General features: G+C 39.0%; 3 protein-coding genes across 4 annotated transcripts in view; all 3 read left to right on the top strand.

Moving 5' to 3' along the window:
• The first annotated feature begins 1268 nt into the window (after positions 1-1268).
• Positions 1269-4731, top strand: LOC131785258 (uncharacterized). Its single transcript, XM_059102112.2, has 2 exons — positions 1269-1845; positions 3048-4731. Exons 1-2 carry the CDS (start codon positions 1359-1361, stop codon positions 3881-3883), a joined length of 1323 nt encoding a protein of 440 aa, XP_058958095.2. The 5' UTR covers positions 1269-1358; the 3' UTR covers positions 3884-4731.
• A 4937-nt stretch (positions 4732-9668) lies between these two features.
• Positions 9669-12656, top strand: LOC131785217 (uncharacterized). The gene is made up of 2 exons (XM_059102063.2): positions 9669-10369; positions 11079-12656. Exons 1-2 carry the CDS (start codon positions 9883-9885, stop codon positions 11915-11917), a joined length of 1326 nt encoding a protein of 441 aa, XP_058958046.2. The 5' UTR covers positions 9669-9882; the 3' UTR covers positions 11918-12656.
• Positions 12657-15091: 2435 nt separating this feature from the next.
• The window catches only part of LOC131785190 (cartilage oligomeric matrix protein), a 40949-nt gene continuing 38476 nt past the window's right edge, over positions 15092-17564 (top strand). For both annotated transcript variants that reach the window (XM_059102036.2, XM_059102035.2), the window contains exon 1: positions 15092-15218. The gene's annotated coding sequence lies outside the window, so the exon portion shown is untranslated. The remainder of the gene's footprint in view (positions 15219-17564) is intronic.

The following is a 17564-nucleotide window of genomic DNA, read 5'->3' as shown; positions in this document are numbered from 1 at the left end:
GACAATTAGCGTTTCAATAATGCTAAGGTTTTTACTCGTGGGCTTTCACCCTCAGGCGCGACATCGGTTGGATTTTTATCTTTCAAAGGTTTTTTTATCGTGATGGAAATGTCATTTTATAGTGATCGGAAAGCTTTGAGTGTTGTAATAATGTACCTGTTTTATCGTTTACTTAAGGAAAATGTTACAAAGGCCCTCATTCGACACATTTATAAACATTCACCATACCACGACATACCACGAATTCTGTCGAGTGACACTTCCGAAACCCGCACTTATGAGGGCTCAAGATCTTGTTTTGCTGAAGATATTTGTACAGTTGGATATGTACAGCCCGTTCTAAAACCTTGGATAGAACAGATAAAATGGAAATCGGGCGATAATTGTCCATCTCATCAGCCTTTCCCTTTTTAAAAAGTGGAATGAACCGCGCAGATTTCCAGTCACAAGGAACTTTGGCATTACGCAAAGAAGTGTTGATAATGAACGTCACAGGGTTGACTACAATATCCGGAGAATCTTTTAACAGGCGCGCCGGTATGCGGTCCAAACCCTCAGCCCTCACAGATTTCAGGTTACGTAACTGCGACAGAACAAACTCCCATAGAAGTTACTATAAGTTGTTAAAAAAGTCTGAAGTTTAAAAGCAACAACAGTTGTTTTAAGGGAGTGGGTCTTATTTTCAAATTAGCTGGTGGTGATCGTAGATTTCATGAAAAAATTTTGATGCCTACAGGGGCTATATGCATCGATCATCACTTTTTCCCAACTGGCTAACAATCTCTAAATTTACTTTCTATAATACATCTTCACGTTTTGTTATTATTTATTGTTTAGATGCAAAATAAACTTACTTCTTCCTAAAAATGGTGTAACTTTTATCAACAACTAGCCTTGAATATGCACCCACCTAGAGGGGCCAACTCTGCCTCAAAGTCCTAAAATTTTTACAAGCTCTCATAAGCAATTCAATTCGGTAACTTTGGCTCTTCGGTTCCGAACCTCATTCTCAAAGCGGTCTGTCTCACCGCCGTTATATAATTGCACTCGAGGCTCGAAGAATAGCCTCTCATTCAAATGGAAATATATCTATCACTGTTGATCACATTTTCAAATATTTTGAGGGCAGTTTCAAGACATTTTGCTCAGGGGTGATCCACTATGCAAATTATGCAAATCTAAGGATCAGTTAAGGCTCTGACCGTGTGACACGCAGTATTTTGAATATTCTAGCAGATAAATGTCGCAACGTGTTGCTTTTTTTTAGTGATTACACAATATAAGGATCAGGTAAAAGCTTTTTTGACAAAATTTTAAAGCATCTGAGCACTGTCAAACAAGAATTTCGATTGTGGCTAATGACTATGGGCAATCACAATAACCTTCAAGTGGGTAAAGAAACACCGGCTTCAGACACAAAGTCAAGGTGGCTTAATACTTTCTGTTTCTACATCTTTGGTTTTTTCACCTACTTCAGCGTAGAAATGTTCGTCATAGGAACGCAGGATATCCTGAGCGGCAGGAACATTCCGACCGCTATTTTGATCACTTGCTTTGAAGGTCCTTTAGTGATGTCCAAACTAGTCATTCCTTGGTTTCAGGAGAAGATTCCCTACGTAGTGAAGGCGTTCTTTATCGCATTCTTTATGATTCTTGGATTGTCTATAGTCGTTTTCGCAAACGACTTCAGAGTGAAAATTTTAGGAGTCGGGCTAAACGCCATGGCTGCTGGAGCTAACGAAGCCACCTTCCTTGCGCTGGCTTCGTTCTACCCAAAGCTATGTATCAGCGCGTTCGTCTCTGGTACTGGATCGGGTTGTCTGATTGCCGCTCTTTACTACATGGGTAACTACAAAAAATTCTCTTATTTTTCAGAGCTTTCCTTAATTGAACATGAGCCTCTGTTCCTCTTGATACAGAGTGTGTTTAATTGAATTTACTCTCTAGTAGTTAACCGCAAAAGGGGAAATAATGAGTGAATATCATGAAACAAACTGTCTTCAACATGAAAATAGCGAATGTTGAAGCTTGCGATAAGGGAGCGACCATGAGCGCTTGAAAGAGAAATTCAAGAGAGTGCAAGGTCCCGTCAACTTTACAACAGAAACAATGAAAAACGCAATCTATAGGTAACTTGTCCATCGAAAATGGGATAATTAATTAAGGTACTTTTAACCGGATAAAATTGAAAAAGCTGTCGTTGACTGTGTTACAAATCAGTTTGAAGAAAATACATTTTGAAAATTGAGCTTTTCGAAATCGTCAATGTCAGTGCTCTTCCTTATTACACTTCCGATTCTCGCTCAAATTCCAACGACACGAACGTCGATCGAAGCCGAGAACTGAACTTTCCATTCGTATCCTTTTTCCCTCCTACATTTATAGATTTGGACTTTTGTTTGTGTGCGTCACGTAGAGATTTAAATTTTTTATGACGCCGTTAGTGCGCTGTGTCATTATAATATGGAGGATTAGTTTTGTCAATTGCATTTCAGACGGAATACTGACTTTCCCCCTTTGTGTGTCTATCTAAAAGGAAACAGTCAAGTGTTTCTGTCGCTGGTCATTATTTCGATTTAAAAATAAATCAGGCAAAAATTTAGACGGAAAATATCAGCTACGTTTACAATCTGAAAACGTCTTTTCAAAATTACTCTTCGTACAAATTGTGTAGACGGGCTCCTTAGAGAAAATAAATAGATGTTCGCAAGTAATATGCCTAGATTTCCTACCGTATAAAAGCTAAGTTTTTCGTTTGTCTCACAATGTAGTCACGTGTGATGTAGACCGCGACGTTTCGACTGCATACTGCTAGTCTTCTTCAGGCGATGAGGTCGGCTAGTCATGCGATCTACATCATCATCGTGAGACAAACGAAAAACTTAGCTTTTATTGTTATTCACCACGATGAATAACCACAACCTTTTCTACGCAATAAATCCTATCGTCATGATCCCAATGAAATTCTGAACTACTAGCTAAGGGCTACAATGCTCAATATGTACAGTTGAAAGAGAAAAGTGATCATTGCTTTTTCTTTTTATCAGCTCTCACGACTTGGACTTGCTTATCTCCTAAGACCACCATGATGATAACAATTCCCCTTCCTCTGGCAGTTTTGATCTTTTACGCATTGCTGAACAAAGAATTTCTCCCAAACAGCTCTCAAAGCCCCATGAAGCTCAAACACGTTAAATACTCCACTGTAGGATCCACTTCTGACACCATGGATCAGGATGCGCCAACTCGCCAAAAACTAACATGTGGCGAAATGCTTAACATCGCATGGAAAATTAGTTCAGTTGGTATTTCTCTATTGTTGAGTTTTTCTGCTGAGTATATCTCAACGGTATCCGTGCTTACGACGATTTCTTTTCCTAAGTCACAATTTCTCCCCCGCGATCATTTCCTTATTTATCTGCTGTCGTACTACATCGGTAGATTTGTCGGTCGAAGCTATTTACTTTTATTTGCTTGGCTGCCTTCTGATATGACGGAATTCCTTCGCTGCAATAAAACCTGGATTTTCACAATGCTGCAGTTGGTGCAACTGACGTTCTTAATATTGGATTCGTTGTACCATTTCGTCCCGTACATCTGGATAATAATCTGTGTTTGTTCATCTCTTGGTCTAATCGGCGGAATAATAAGCATGAACGCACCCCATGCAGTTGGGCAGCACGATAAATCCGAGGAGAAAGAGTTTGCTTTAGGACTGGTGTCAGTTGGTTCATCTATGGGTATATTAGTGGGTGCCCTGATTGGCCTGGCTGTGGAATCGAGTCTTAGAAAGCATTGTGTCGAGCATTACCCAGACACCAAAGAGTTCTGCTTCACAAGATATCAAGACACCACTGGCTGGGAAACTAATATTCACTGTTAAAGCCTGTTATATATTCTGACGCTTTGGAGCATACGCGCTCTTAAAGCCAAAGCCAACCAGCTAAACAAACAACCTAACTGACCAATAGACAAAGGTCCAATCAAAACTTCGTTTGTATTAATTTTTATGATAGAGAATGTCATCACGAAATTTATGTGTTTTCCGTCAACAAAGACGTTTTTTTGTTCGCCAGACCACTCAGTGATGTTTTTTAGGTTGAGCGCATGATGATCAGATGATGATCGTTCTCTCATCGGCAAGCCTGCTTTAGCAAGTGAATTCTTTGAAATCCTACATTGCTGAAACAGAATGAATTTTGGGTCTATTTGCATTAGATTGTGGGTTCCGAGAAAAAAAAATTTTTATAATCGAGTGAAGTTTCTGATACTTACGAGAATCATCTTCAGATGTGTAAAACTGAGGCTTGTGTCTAAGTTGCGTGCAGTTGGTATGTTTTCACAAGACATCACAAAAGAGGTTTCTTAGGGCCAGACTCAGCATAGTGCTTTTCACGCGCGCTAGTTGGTTAGTATGGAAGTGATTTGCAGTCTTATTTACCACTGGGCAGCCGAAGACCATTTCTCGGGGTATCGACAGATATAAACTAATGTTTTGGTTTCTGTGTGGTATGTAATAAAACAGTTATTTACCACTAATCGCCTCCACTTCAGTGATTAATTGTTCATTCTTTACTTTTCAGTTTTTACGCGAGTCGGCTGGATTCCACCGGAAATTATTTGTAGCTCACCACTATTAACCCATCAGCAAAGACTAGTCACCCACAGGAGCCCATTACTCGGAGCGTTCAACTCCCATACTGGGTCTATGTAAGAGCCCATCATGAGCTCTCCGGCTAATTTCTAGTTTTGACCAACAACCCACCAATTTTCCACGCTCTCCTATACTCAAATGTCTTAAAACTAAGCGCTCTTGTTCTTGTTCTAAACAAACATAGTTATTTTCTCTTGAAATAGACACATATATTTTCACTTAAGCGCACTGAACGAGGAGTGGTCACGTGTTTTTAACCAAGGAGGCAGGAAGGCAAGGACGAGGAAGACGTCGATTACAAAAATGAATTGCTATTCTGAGTTGGAATTTTGCAAATGGCTGGATGTGTTCACCGTCTCATAAGGTACCACACCTAAATCTCAGTATCTCAGCGTTAAATTCCAAATGAAAACTTTTGGGTGGCCTTTTCAGACTACGCAAATTTCTGTGATTTCACGTTGTTGCTTTTGCATATGACGGCTGAGTAATGTTCAAAGTATTAGAATGCACGTGCTTAGTTAATGTACTTCCCTTTAGATCGTCCTCGTCACCGTCACCATCGTGGTTTTAGGGTCCTTAGTAATTACAAACGAAATGCTTGGGAGCCTCTCTGGAAGAGCGTGAAGCCCATTTCTAAAAAATTCTTCTATGTAAAGCTTCCGTTCTTTAAATTTAACATTGGTGGGTAGAAAATAATTCTGTTCGAACACGTTTACAAAAGAAGAAAATTATTGATTAAAAATTCAGTACCTTGGTCTACCGTGTAAAATCACGAAGCAGTCTACGTACCGTACTCTGAAACTCCTGCACAAAATGAACCCCAATTCATTACTAAGGCTTCAAAACTAAGGCGAGGAGTCGGTATGTGGCATTCTTTCGATTCTTGTAATATGTTCAATAATTTTTTTACTAGGAGCCGTCATTTTTGTGAATGGTTAGCAATTACTTCGAAGCTCCAATGACGTTTTGATAGGCAGAGTGATGATATTTCAAGTGGGAAACTAAGAAATCACATTTCAGAATTAATTTAGCACAATGGGATCATGCAATTCTACAAAAAATGGGGTGGAAAATGAGTATGAGTATGGACATGATCATTTGGTGATGCTGGGCAAACAGATGCTTCACAACCTTATGGTTCCAATGGTCTTGTTACTGAGACATCAACTTGTATGGAAACATCACAACAAGGATGAAACTGCCCAACTGCTCAACGAACATAGAGCACTGATCAGAATGATTCCATGGCAAACTCTGAAGAATTCTTAAGAAACTCGTATGAACAAATCATTCAAAAGCTCCAAAGCTCGAGAGACCTAATTTGGCCTAAGGTGTAATCAAGTTCTCGAAAAGGGTTACATCCCTAACCTCTGCTAGAGCTATGCAATCTAATTTGGCGAGTGCTCTTTTTACTTTTGGGTCCAGTGAGGTAAAGAAAACAGGAAATGGAAAAAAGATTCGAGTCCAGCCAAACAGAAAAAGAAAGTGTGGTAGTGGAAGCCAGGCTGTATCAAAAGGGCGACCAGTACAACTTCAAGAACCCACCTCCAAAGGAAAGTGAAGCCATGACTTGGCTAAAGCAGTGCAAACGAACACTAAAAGTAATAAAAAGTCTGGGTCCCATGCTATGAAACCCAAGACAAAGCATATACAATGGAAAAAAAGGAAAACAAGAAATCTTAGTGAGTAAACAATGGTTTTTCATAATGCCTTTTCATAATGTAAATTACCTGGATCCCCAAACCCTCTCCCTGGATCTGCCTCTGACTTGGAAGAACAAGGTTAAAAAGATTCAGGTTTTGACATTGTAAATAAGTTTTGAGTTATTCTGTCCTGTTAAAATCTAACACAATATTGTGATTATCTAAAATTTGGTTTTAACAGTAACATTATGTGTCTGGATTTATGGATCTTTCTTTGGGTTCAGATAATTTGTTTGATGCCATACTATATGTTACACTAGCCAATCTCAAATACCTATAATTTTGTTATATTTTTTGTTCAAGTGAAAACCTGTGGGTATTAATGTTTGTTTGCTGATATTCTGATCGAAGAATAAACAATGTTCAGCCATTGATTCACATGGGGCTTAGGGTTAACTATTGACTATAACCAACTGATTATGCAATGTGTGATTCCAGGGAAGAACCATACCTCCCACTAGAAGGATGTTGAGATTTGACTTTCCCACCGTTCTGCAATTTCTGTATAGTTTAAATGAAAAATCCTGGCCACATTGAACCCCATCACACCCCCCCCCCCCACCCAACCCTTTCCGTGAGGGGGTATGGTTATGACCAAAATTAATTTCAGAAATTGAAATTAAAAATTGAAAAAATAATTATGTATTACACATTGGTCATAAAGAAATATCAAATCATCTTGGTTAAAAATAGCGAGTAGCAAAACTGTTGGTGTTTTAATAATGATGGCATGAATTCTCTAACAGCTTTGCTTTTATCAGCTTTATATTCCTAGGCTATTTTTAACTAAAATGTGTGGCAAATCGGTACACTTATACTGACTATCCCTTAAGGATATTCTAGAGTGTTGCCTGAAAAAAAAAAAAATTCTGAACAACATTAGAAAATGGACATTCATCTTGATTCAAAACATAAGTTCATAACCTAAAAATACTACTTGGAAAGTCGGGCAAAAAAGTTTACACTCTGAGTCCCTTTACAAAGTTAGCCACATAACCCACATGGCAATTATTTTTGTCTTTATCCGCTGTTCAAATAAACGACTTTCATAGATTCACAGTGAGTCGTTTATTCACTTCTTCACGGGTTTATCTGGAAGCAACATTAGCAATAGCTCCCATTTAGCTTGTTAGCTCAGTTGGTAGAGCGCAGCACCGGTATCGCAGAGGTCACGGGTTCAAATCCCGTACAGCCCTGATTTTTTTTTTCGGCATTATTTTCACCGCTTCTCAATTAGTGTTTATTACTGCGAAGCTCGCTTTCATATTCACATATTTCTGTAATGAAACCCATTGATCATGAAATGGAGCAGGGTACTGATAAACATTCTCAATGTTCGAAGTTCATTCCCAACCTTTCGTCTGTCTATCGGCAATTTCTTTCACATATTGCCAACCACTTGGAAACCGGCCCGATACCTGCCTCCTTCCAAGTTGTTCCCTGACTTCTGGCTGTGGAATGATACAAAAAACGAGGAAACAATAACATATGAGACTGCTCAAACAAGCGCTTTATCCTGGCTAAAAATGCTGGAATATTTTGGGAAATACAAAACAAACTCACCGCTACTGACTGGAAAAAGAAGTTCCACCCCGTTGGCTTTTTTATTGATTTTGGTTTTGTGTCAGCACTAGAAGAATGGGCTGGTTCTGGTTCAGCTGGCTTACCTCTCACGCACGTGGATTGTTCCACCATCTTGTAAACAACACTGACACCCCGAAAGTGACGTGCGAGCGTAAGAAAATCACGAGCGAACCACGAACGAGCTTTTCACGAAGGCTGTCGTCTGTTCGGCTACTTTTCGATATGGCATCGACCGTTTTAAATGGCAGCGACCGTTCTGAGAAATGGCATCGACCGTTTACGAAATGGAAATTGGTTCCGACCCTTATTCTCAAAGCGGTCTGTCTCACCGCCGTTACATAACTGTACTCGAAGCTTTAAAGGCCCATTTTCACCCTCGATGCAACGCGCGCCTCGACCTAATTTCCTGTAACACGAAATTCCCAGATAATTTAAAACTTTCTAAAATCGTCTTTCTCAAGAGCCATCATGGACATATAGTCAACTGTTTTACGGTAAATATATTCACCGTTCGTCATTTTACAATTTCCTTACAGTATTTTGAATTTTGTCGGGAAGAATCCGAAGATTAAATGTCACGCTTGGATCTCTTCGTACTCTGTGAACAGAGTCGGCGAAAAGGACAACGTTCAAATTTTTTCACTTTCTAGAAGCGCTTGAGCATTCTAAATAAAGATAAAATATTTTCCAATAGAAATTGGTATTTTTCAAAGAGAAATATGGAAAAATGTCAGACTGCCGGACGTTTAGTTATTCGAAGACCATGTCACACTTGGATCTCTTCGTACTTTGTGTACAGGGTCGGCGAAACGGAAAACGTTCGAATTTTTTCACTTTCTAGAAGCGCTTGAGGAGAAATAGGCATATTTCAAAGAGAAATATGGGGTTATTTGAGGACCGTGTTCAGCCGTGTCATTGAAAAGTTTCTAAGTGTCAAGCGCTTGGATTGCTTCGTACTCTTCATTCAGGGTTACCGAGAAACATCAAGTTCGAAATTTTAGGCTGCCTGGAAGCGCTTGAGGATTGTAAATAAAGGTAGAACATTTTCGTATAAATATTTTTTTTGATTTCGAAGAGAAATATGGAAAAATATCGGACTGCCGGACGTTTAATTATTATAAGACTGTGTCCGGCTGCCGGATGTTTAGTCACTTCATTGCAGAAACGTCAGCGACATTGACAGTTTGCGTTACAATTCTTATTTGCTGCTTTGCATGGACAACAACCTCGACCACTCTTTCGAGCGCAAGCTCCTCTCCACGGGCAGGAAACTTCAATTGACCCTTGGTCCTATTTAACAAGGATAGCAAACTTCAATGTTCAATGAAAAAATTGATATATGAATGAAAACGTGGTGGATCGGCGTTTTCACCTTCCTCGGAATGCTCGCAAGTATTTTCGTGTTCCTCTCTAGCAACAACCGATCCATAGCGTTTACTGCCTCGGAATCTACTAAATCAATATGGAATCAGCTGATTCCATACCGGAACTTTTAAACAGAATTATTTTGACAAGCTCACCAAAATCATCGAAGAAAACGCAGAACTATTTGAGACAACGTGACAAAGTAAAAATAACTGACCAATCAAAGGCTCTATTTGAACAAAAGCGGTGGTTCAAAACAAAAAAAACCGACCGCGTTGCATCAAGGTTGGAAATGGGCCTCTCATTCAAATGGAAATATATCTATCACTGTTGATCACATTTCAATATTTTGATGACAGTTTTCTTCAAGGGTGATCTACTATGCAAATTATGCAAATCTAACGATCAATTGAGGCTCTGGCCGTATGACAAGCAGTATTTTGAATATCATAACAAATCAATGTCGCAGCATGTTGCTCTTTTAGTGATTATTCACTCTAAGGATCAGGGAAAAGCTTTTGTGGCAAAATTTTAGAGCATCGGGGCACTGTCAAACAAGAATTTCGATTGTGGCTAATGACTATGGACGATCACAATAACCTTCAAGCGAGTAAAGAAACACCGGCTTCAGACACAAAGTCAAGGTGGCTAAATACTTTCTGTTTCTACATCTTCGGTTTTTTCGCCTTCTTCAACGTAGAAATGTTCGTCATAGGAGCGCAGGATATCCTGAGCGGCAGGAACGTTCCGACCGCTATTTTGATCACTTGTTTTGAGGGTCCTTTAGTGATGGCCAAACTAGTCATTCCTTGGTTTCAGCAGAAGATTCCCTACGTGGTGAAGATGTTCTTTATCGCATCCTTTATGATTCTTGGATTGTCTTTAGTCGTTTTCGCAAATGACTTTAAAGTAAAGATTTTAGGAGTTGGGCTAAACGCCATGGCTGCTGGTGCTACTGAAACCACTTCTCTTGCGCTGGCTTCGTTTTATCCAAAGTTATGCATCAGCGCGTTCGTCGCTGGCACTGGAACGGGTTGTCTGATTGCTGCTCTATACTACACAGGTAACTGTATCTAATTGTTCAGAGCTTTACTTAATTCAACGTGGGCCTCTGTTTCTTTTAATACAGAGTGTGTTTAATTTAATTTAATCCCTAATAGAAAATAGCAAAAGGGGAAATAATGAGTGAATCATCATGAAACAAATAGCGAATGTTGAAGTTTGCTTTAAGGGAGCAAACCGTGAGCGCTTGGAAGAGAAAGTCAAGAGAGTGCAAGGTCCCGGTAACTTTACAACAGGAACATTTAATAACTGGGAATCTACTAGGTAGAGTCTAGTCTGAGTCACGAAGGGATTTGAAGTTTCATGACGCCGTTGGTGCGCTGCGTCATTACAATATGGAGAAATAGCTTGATCATTTGCATCTCAGACGGAATGCTGATTTTCCCCCTTTGTGTGCGTTTCTACGAGGAAACAGTCAAGCATTTCTGTCGCTGGTCATTATCTCGATTTAAAAATAAATCAGGCAAAATTTAGACGGAGAATATCAGCCGCATGTGTTTTCAATATGAAAACGTCTTTTCAAAGTTACCCCGTCGTACAAATTGTATAGAAGGGACCCTTGGAGAAAATGAGGAAATGTTCGCAAGTAATTTGCCTATAAATCCTATCGTCATCATCTTAATGCAATTCTGAACTACCAGCTAAGAGCAACAATGCTCAATATGTACAGTTGAAAGAGAAAAATTACCCTTTTTTTTTCTTTTCATCAGCTCTCATGACATGGACTTGCTTATCTCCTAAGACCACCATGATGATAACAGTTCCCCTTCCTTTGGCAGTTTTGGTGTCTTACGCATTGCTGAACAAAGACTTTCTCCCAAACAGCTCACAAAGCAGCCCCAAGGAGCTCAAACGCGTTAAGTACTCAATTGTGGGATCCACTTCTGACACCATGGATCAGGATGCGCCATCTCGCCAAAAACTAACATGTGGCGAAATGCTCAACATTGCATGGAAAATGAGTGCAGTCAATATTTCTCTATTGTTGAGCTTTTCTTCTGAGTATATATCTGCTGTATCCGTACTTACGACGATTTCTTTCCCCGATTCACAATTTCTCCCTCGCGATCACTTCCTTATTTATCTGTTGTCGTACTTTATCGGTAGATTTGTCGGTCGAAGCTACTTGCTTTTATTTTCTTGGCTGCCTTCTAATATTACGAAATTTCTTCAGTGCAATAGAATCTGGATTTTCACAGTGCTGCAGATGGCACAACTGACTTTCTTGGTATTGAACTCGTTGTACCATTTCGTCCCATACATCTGGATAATAATCTGTGTTTGTTCAACTCTTGGTCTAATCGGCGGAATGATATGCGTGAACGCACCCCATGCAGTTGCGCAGCACGTTAAATCCGAGGAGAAAGAGTTTGCTTTAGGACTGGTGTCACTTGGTTCATCCATGGGTGTATTAGTGGGTGCCCTGATTGGGCTGGCTGTGGAATCGAGTCTTAGAAAGCATTGTGTCGAGCATTACCCAGACACCAAAGAGTTCTGCTTCACAAGATATCAAAACACCACTGGCTGGGAAACTAATATTCACTGTTAAAGCCTGTTATATATTCTGACGCTTTGGTGCTTAAAGTCAAAAACCAACCAAGCAAACAAAAAACCTAACTGACCAATAGACAAAGGTCCAATCAAAACCTTCGTTTGCATTAATTTTTATAGAGAATATCATCACGAAATTTATGTACTTTTCCGTGAACGTATTTTGTTCGCCAGACTAAAAATACTTTGTCCGTAAAACTTCCTGAGACCACTCAGTAATGTTTTAGGTCGAGCGCATGATGATCAGATGAGGATCGTTCTCTCTCAGTAGCAAGCCTGCTTTAGCAAGTGACCTCTTTTGAAGTTCTACGCTGCTGGAACAGTGACCAAAATTTTGGGTCTATTTGCTTTAGATTGTGGGTTCCGAGAAAAAAAAAAATTTATAATAGAGTGAAGTTTCTGATACTTACGAGAATCATCTTCAAATGTTTCAAAGACTCGTGTCTAAGTTGCGTGCAGTATGTATGTCTTCGTAAGACGCCGCAAAAAGGGTTGCTTAAGGCCAGACTCGTAAAATAGAAAAAAAAAATTAAATTCAAGTGGCCTATACCACACAGGTCTATAGTCCTTTTCACGCGCGCTGGTTGGTTAGTTTGGAAGTGATTTGCATTTTATTTATCTTTGAGACAAAGAGGCGCTTCAAGAGTTAAATTCCAGACCATTTCTCGGGGCATCGACAGATGAAAACAATTTTTTTGGTTTCTGTGAGGTATATAATAAAACGGTTATTTGCTTCAGTGTCTTTGAAAGTGGTGGATAGTTATCAGTAATCACCTCTACTTCAGTGAATAATTCTTTCCTCTTCAGTTTTTACGTGAGTCGGCTGGATTCCACCGGAAATTATTTCTAGCTCACCCCTATTAAATCATCAAAGACTTAGTCACCCAAGCATGTGCTCTCCTGCTAATTTCTAAGTTTGGCCGACAACCCACTCATTTTCCACGCTCTCCTGCACTCAAACGAAACTGAGCGCTGTTTGTTCTTGTTCAAAACAAACAAAGCTACTGTCTCATGAAATGGACACACATATTTCGCATTGAACGAAGAGTAGTCACGTGTTTTTAACTAAGGAGGCAGGAAGACAGGGGTGGTCGATTGCAAAAGTGAATTTCTATTCTGAGTTAGAATTTTGCAGATGGCTGGATGTGTTCACCGTCTCATAAAGTACCCCACCTAAATCTCAGCATACTGTGCGAGAGCAGCGTTGAATTCCAAATGAAAACTTTTGGGTGCCCTCAGTCATACTACGCAAATTTCTGTGATTTCACGCTGTTGCTTTTGCATTTGACGGCTGAGTAATGTACAAAGTATTAGAATGCACGCGCTTAGCTATTGTACTTCCCTTTAGATCGTCTGTTTTACCCTGACGTCATCGTTGCTGTTACCGTCGTGGTTTTAAGGTCCTTAGTAACTACGAACGAAATGCTTAGGAGCTTCTCTGGAAAAGCGTAAAGCCCATTGCACATAATTTCGTCTATGCGAAGCTTCCTTCCTTTAAATCTCCATTCCGACCCTTATATTGGTGCGTAAAAAATACGTTTGCTCGACCACAGGTACAACAGAAGAAAATTATTGACTGAAAATTCAATAAATTTGTCTACTGTGTAAAACCACGAAGTAGTCCAAGTACTACTCTGAAACTCCTGCGCAATTATAAATGAACCACACTTCATTATAAAGGACTAAAAGCCTTAAAACTTAGGCAAGGAGTCAGTATGTGGCATTCTTTCGATTCTTTTGTGTAATATGTTCATTATTTTTTTTACCTTCGAGGGCCGTCAGTCTTGTGAATGGTTAGCAACTACTTAGAAGCTACAACGACGTTTTGATAAGCAGAGTGATGACATTTCGAGTGGAAAACCAAGAAATCACCTATCACAGGAGCCCAATGGGCTTCTGCCTATCATAATTGGGATCATGCAATTCTACAAAAAAATGGGGTGGACAACGTGCATTCGTATACCTTGATTAACAGGCTTACTGAAAAATAGCTGAAAAATGGCTGAACTTTTAAAAACTTTCGCTCCAGTAACCCAATTGAAATTTGTGACCTTACCGCGAAGTAAACTATTACAAGGAATATTCTACCATTGCCGAAAGGCGTGCGTGGTTCTTATTTCTCTTTGCCACGTTTCTTGCATAATTTTTAATTCATATACATCGCCTACGCTAACTCAGGAAATGTAGATTTGCCTGTTAAGTTCCTTCAGTTTTTGTTCTTTTTTCTCTGTGTCAATTTTTTTTTGGCATTTTTCTATGACAACATTGCCTAGAAGGTCTTACGAGGTGTGTGTTTATCAAATGAAACAAGTTAACATATAAAGAAGTATGAAACAAAAGAAATTGGTACAAAAGAATGTTTCTTCATCTCTGCTAGTTTCCGATTTGGTGGACCGTTGTAAAGTTGAAAGTAATGCAATGGATCTTTCGTTGTTCTATCTAACAGACTTAAGTTTGTTTACCTAATTAGCTCTTAAAAACCTTTCAAATAATTATTCAGCTATTGTCAGACGCTTTTAAGATAAGTCACATAGCATTGCCGCCTTCGGATTCTTTAAATTCATCTGAAAGCTGGAGAAAAAGGAACACAGCGTGTTGCGCTAATTATTTGATATGCAGTGATAACCAGTTTTCTAAGGTGAGCTTAAGCCAAAAATTAATCCATCTTATGTCAGAGCTCTAAAATGCAATCAACTGCAATGGTTCTGCTGAATTGGTAGCTTTGCTTAAATTCCGAGAGAGTTTTCAAATCAAATTGGAGTCAAAGAATAGCTACTGAGGAGTACGAACATGGTAACATTCGGGGTTGCCACGAATCAACAGAAAACTGCAGGAATCAGTATTCTAACCGGAAGTCAATTTACACCTGACTTAAAACATTTTCTGTTTTGATAATATTTCATTTGTTTTAAGGAAGGAGGTTTCTTGCTGTTTCGGATAATGAGTGATCTTATCTACGTTATTAGATGTAACTTAAAATAGTTTTTGATTCAATATAATGGCGAGGTGAAACTTTTCAAGATTAATTAAGGAATATTAAGATATTTATCAACATTGCACGCTGTGGTTAAACAATATCTGGCACTGATCAGTGTAAACAAAGGTTGATCGCTGACGGATAAACCTTAAATGTTTTCGTCGTTGATTTGAGGAGTGATTGGTGGGCAGAACGTCTCTTTCATAGGTAAATATAGGTTATTAGACCCGTAGAAGAACGGTTCTTGGATGATTAACACTTAAGGGCTACCGACAATCTCCTGAGACGTTTTATTGCAACTGCTAATGTACTTTGAACGCAGGTAGGTAAGAATAATCCTATCTGAAAATGTTATACTCAACTTAAGCAACTGAGAGTAAGTTTTTAGGGAGAAACTTTGGTTCTTTTCGACTTAAACACTGCTCAAAGGAAAACAAAAGGAAGATTTTGTGTTGTGCTTCGGATTATAATATCGTATTAATATGGTAAACTCCGGACGAATTTTAGCATGACTTTTCCATTTTGATTCTGTCGACGGTTTGTTTCACATTGTCCATAGTAATTAGTTGCACTAAATGCCTATCGGTTATATTGTGGCTCATGTAGACGTTATGTAGTTTTTTCTCTTGTAAGCAATAGATTGAGCTAACGATATATAACCGACGAAGATTGCTTTTAACACTCATGAGTCTCTTTCATACCTTTCAACTTTACTTGAAAGGGCTGTTAGTGATGGCAGTCAGTCCTCATGGCTCAAACCACTAATGGTTGCTAGAGTCAACGACCACCATCTCTTATGGTCGAAGTGTTTTTCACTTAAATGATAAGAGGTCTTTTCCGATGAGATGAAGCATTCGCTCGCTTTAATACTGCCCGGAATAATGAAAATATTAGCCATCAAGTCTTCTCACCGTCATGCCTGAATATCAAAACGTAGTTCCATGACACTCTTCAAGCAGCATGTAAAGATGAATTATAATAATTTATTTAAGTGGCTATTCCTTAAAACGAGAGCCTCTCAACAATCCCATTACAATGGGTTATGGAAACCAAGTTTACATTGTGCATCGTCATCCATTTATTTAGACTCTGTGCGATACCAAACAAAATTTAATTCAAGGTCTAAGTTCATTCTTGCCGCTGCCTGCTATCACGAGTTTGTTGTACACAAAGTTTAATTTTTCATGGATTTGGTTGTCATTTACCGGCTCAAAACTTTATTAATTTTTTCACGAGTATCTAGAATTTACTGAAAAGAGCTAAAATAACTGTTACATTTTCGTACATTGACACCTCGCCTCTCCCCAAGAGTATGGAAACCTGTCGGTGCACAGTTTACAGGAAATGAGTTTAATTTTTAGATATGCACCTTTGAATATGTTCAAATCCTGAGGAGAGCTTCGCTTAGGCGAGTACACAACTCCAATAACTGTGAGACAAAAAGGTATTAGTTAAAGTTTTATTATCAACGTTTAATCTGGAAACTTGTAAAAGTATTTCGGCGTTTTCAGGACAGATTTGTACTCTATACTGTAACCCACGCAAGGCCGAATAAAAGGTGTCTCCGGAAACTAACCCACTTCGCTTTTATCTTGGTCAAAATATCTCCAGTGTGATCCGATAAACAATGAAATATTTGCTGTTCGCACTCGTACGTTTGATTATAAACCCTTCCTACGTCTTTCACCCTGCTGCGACTAATAATTGATGCGGAATAAGACCTCCCCAAATGTAGACTTTGAACGTAACTTTTAAATGCATCGGGCAACGATATAAATTCAGAACTAAACAGTCTCTCGTACCGAGCAGGCTTTCATATTTTTGTTTTTTGACTGACAAAAGTTGGAACCGTTTTAATCCCGTTTTCAATGGCTTGACAAGAGCGAATATTCGACCACTGAGGTAAGCGATTGAACGCAGTTATATTCATGTTAGGCCTCAACAACAATATTCTCGAAGCGTGCCCAAGAGTAATCATTTAAAAGATTTTTGCTTCATCCTTTAAGCTTGTTTTGTCGAGAGCCTAAAAAGGCATGCGCTTATTTGACTTTGCATGAATAATTAGCCAGTAAATTAAAACGTGATAGATCTTCGCAGACGTGATTAAGTCAATGCCTCTGAACACAATAGGAACAAAAGCATAATTTAATTTCAAAGAACGGCGAGTTAATTCAGAAATAAATATTTTCCCTGTGAAAATCTCTAAAAGAGGTGACGTTCTATTTGCGGTATGTCGCGCAACGATGTCGGACCTTTCACAAATCAATTGTTCTTCACTAGGCTTTAATCACGAAGCAAGAATCAAAATGTCGGAGCTCTCTTGCTATGAACTCAGAGTCGTTGAAAACATCATTAAATGATGTTAGTTTTCAAGCAACCTCAACATTCATGCTGTTCGAATTACATCAGTTCTCAGCCGGGGTTTATGGTTTAATTGCCAACACTGTTTCAACACTCACACTGAAGATGTTTGGTTATTCGAAGAGAAAGGAAAGTTATGCTCCTTAACCATTAATCGAAGTTTCTCACGGTTAAGAGCTTTAACAAGATTATTTTGAATTGGATAGAATTAAATAGTCAAAGATGTCTAAAATGGTGACATTTCGTCCGGAGCGAAAGTACTTCTCAGTTTTTACTACGGTCTAATGATAACCTGATTTACCAGGAA

Source organism: Pocillopora verrucosa, chromosome 4 (assembly GCF_036669915.1).
Source record: "Pocillopora verrucosa isolate sample1 chromosome 4, ASM3666991v2, whole genome shotgun sequence".
In the NCBI taxonomy this organism is placed as follows: domain Eukaryota; kingdom Metazoa; phylum Cnidaria; class Anthozoa; order Scleractinia; family Pocilloporidae; genus Pocillopora; species Pocillopora verrucosa.
Note: the sequence above shows the minus strand (reverse complement) of the source record. Positions and strands in the feature narration are given on the sequence as shown.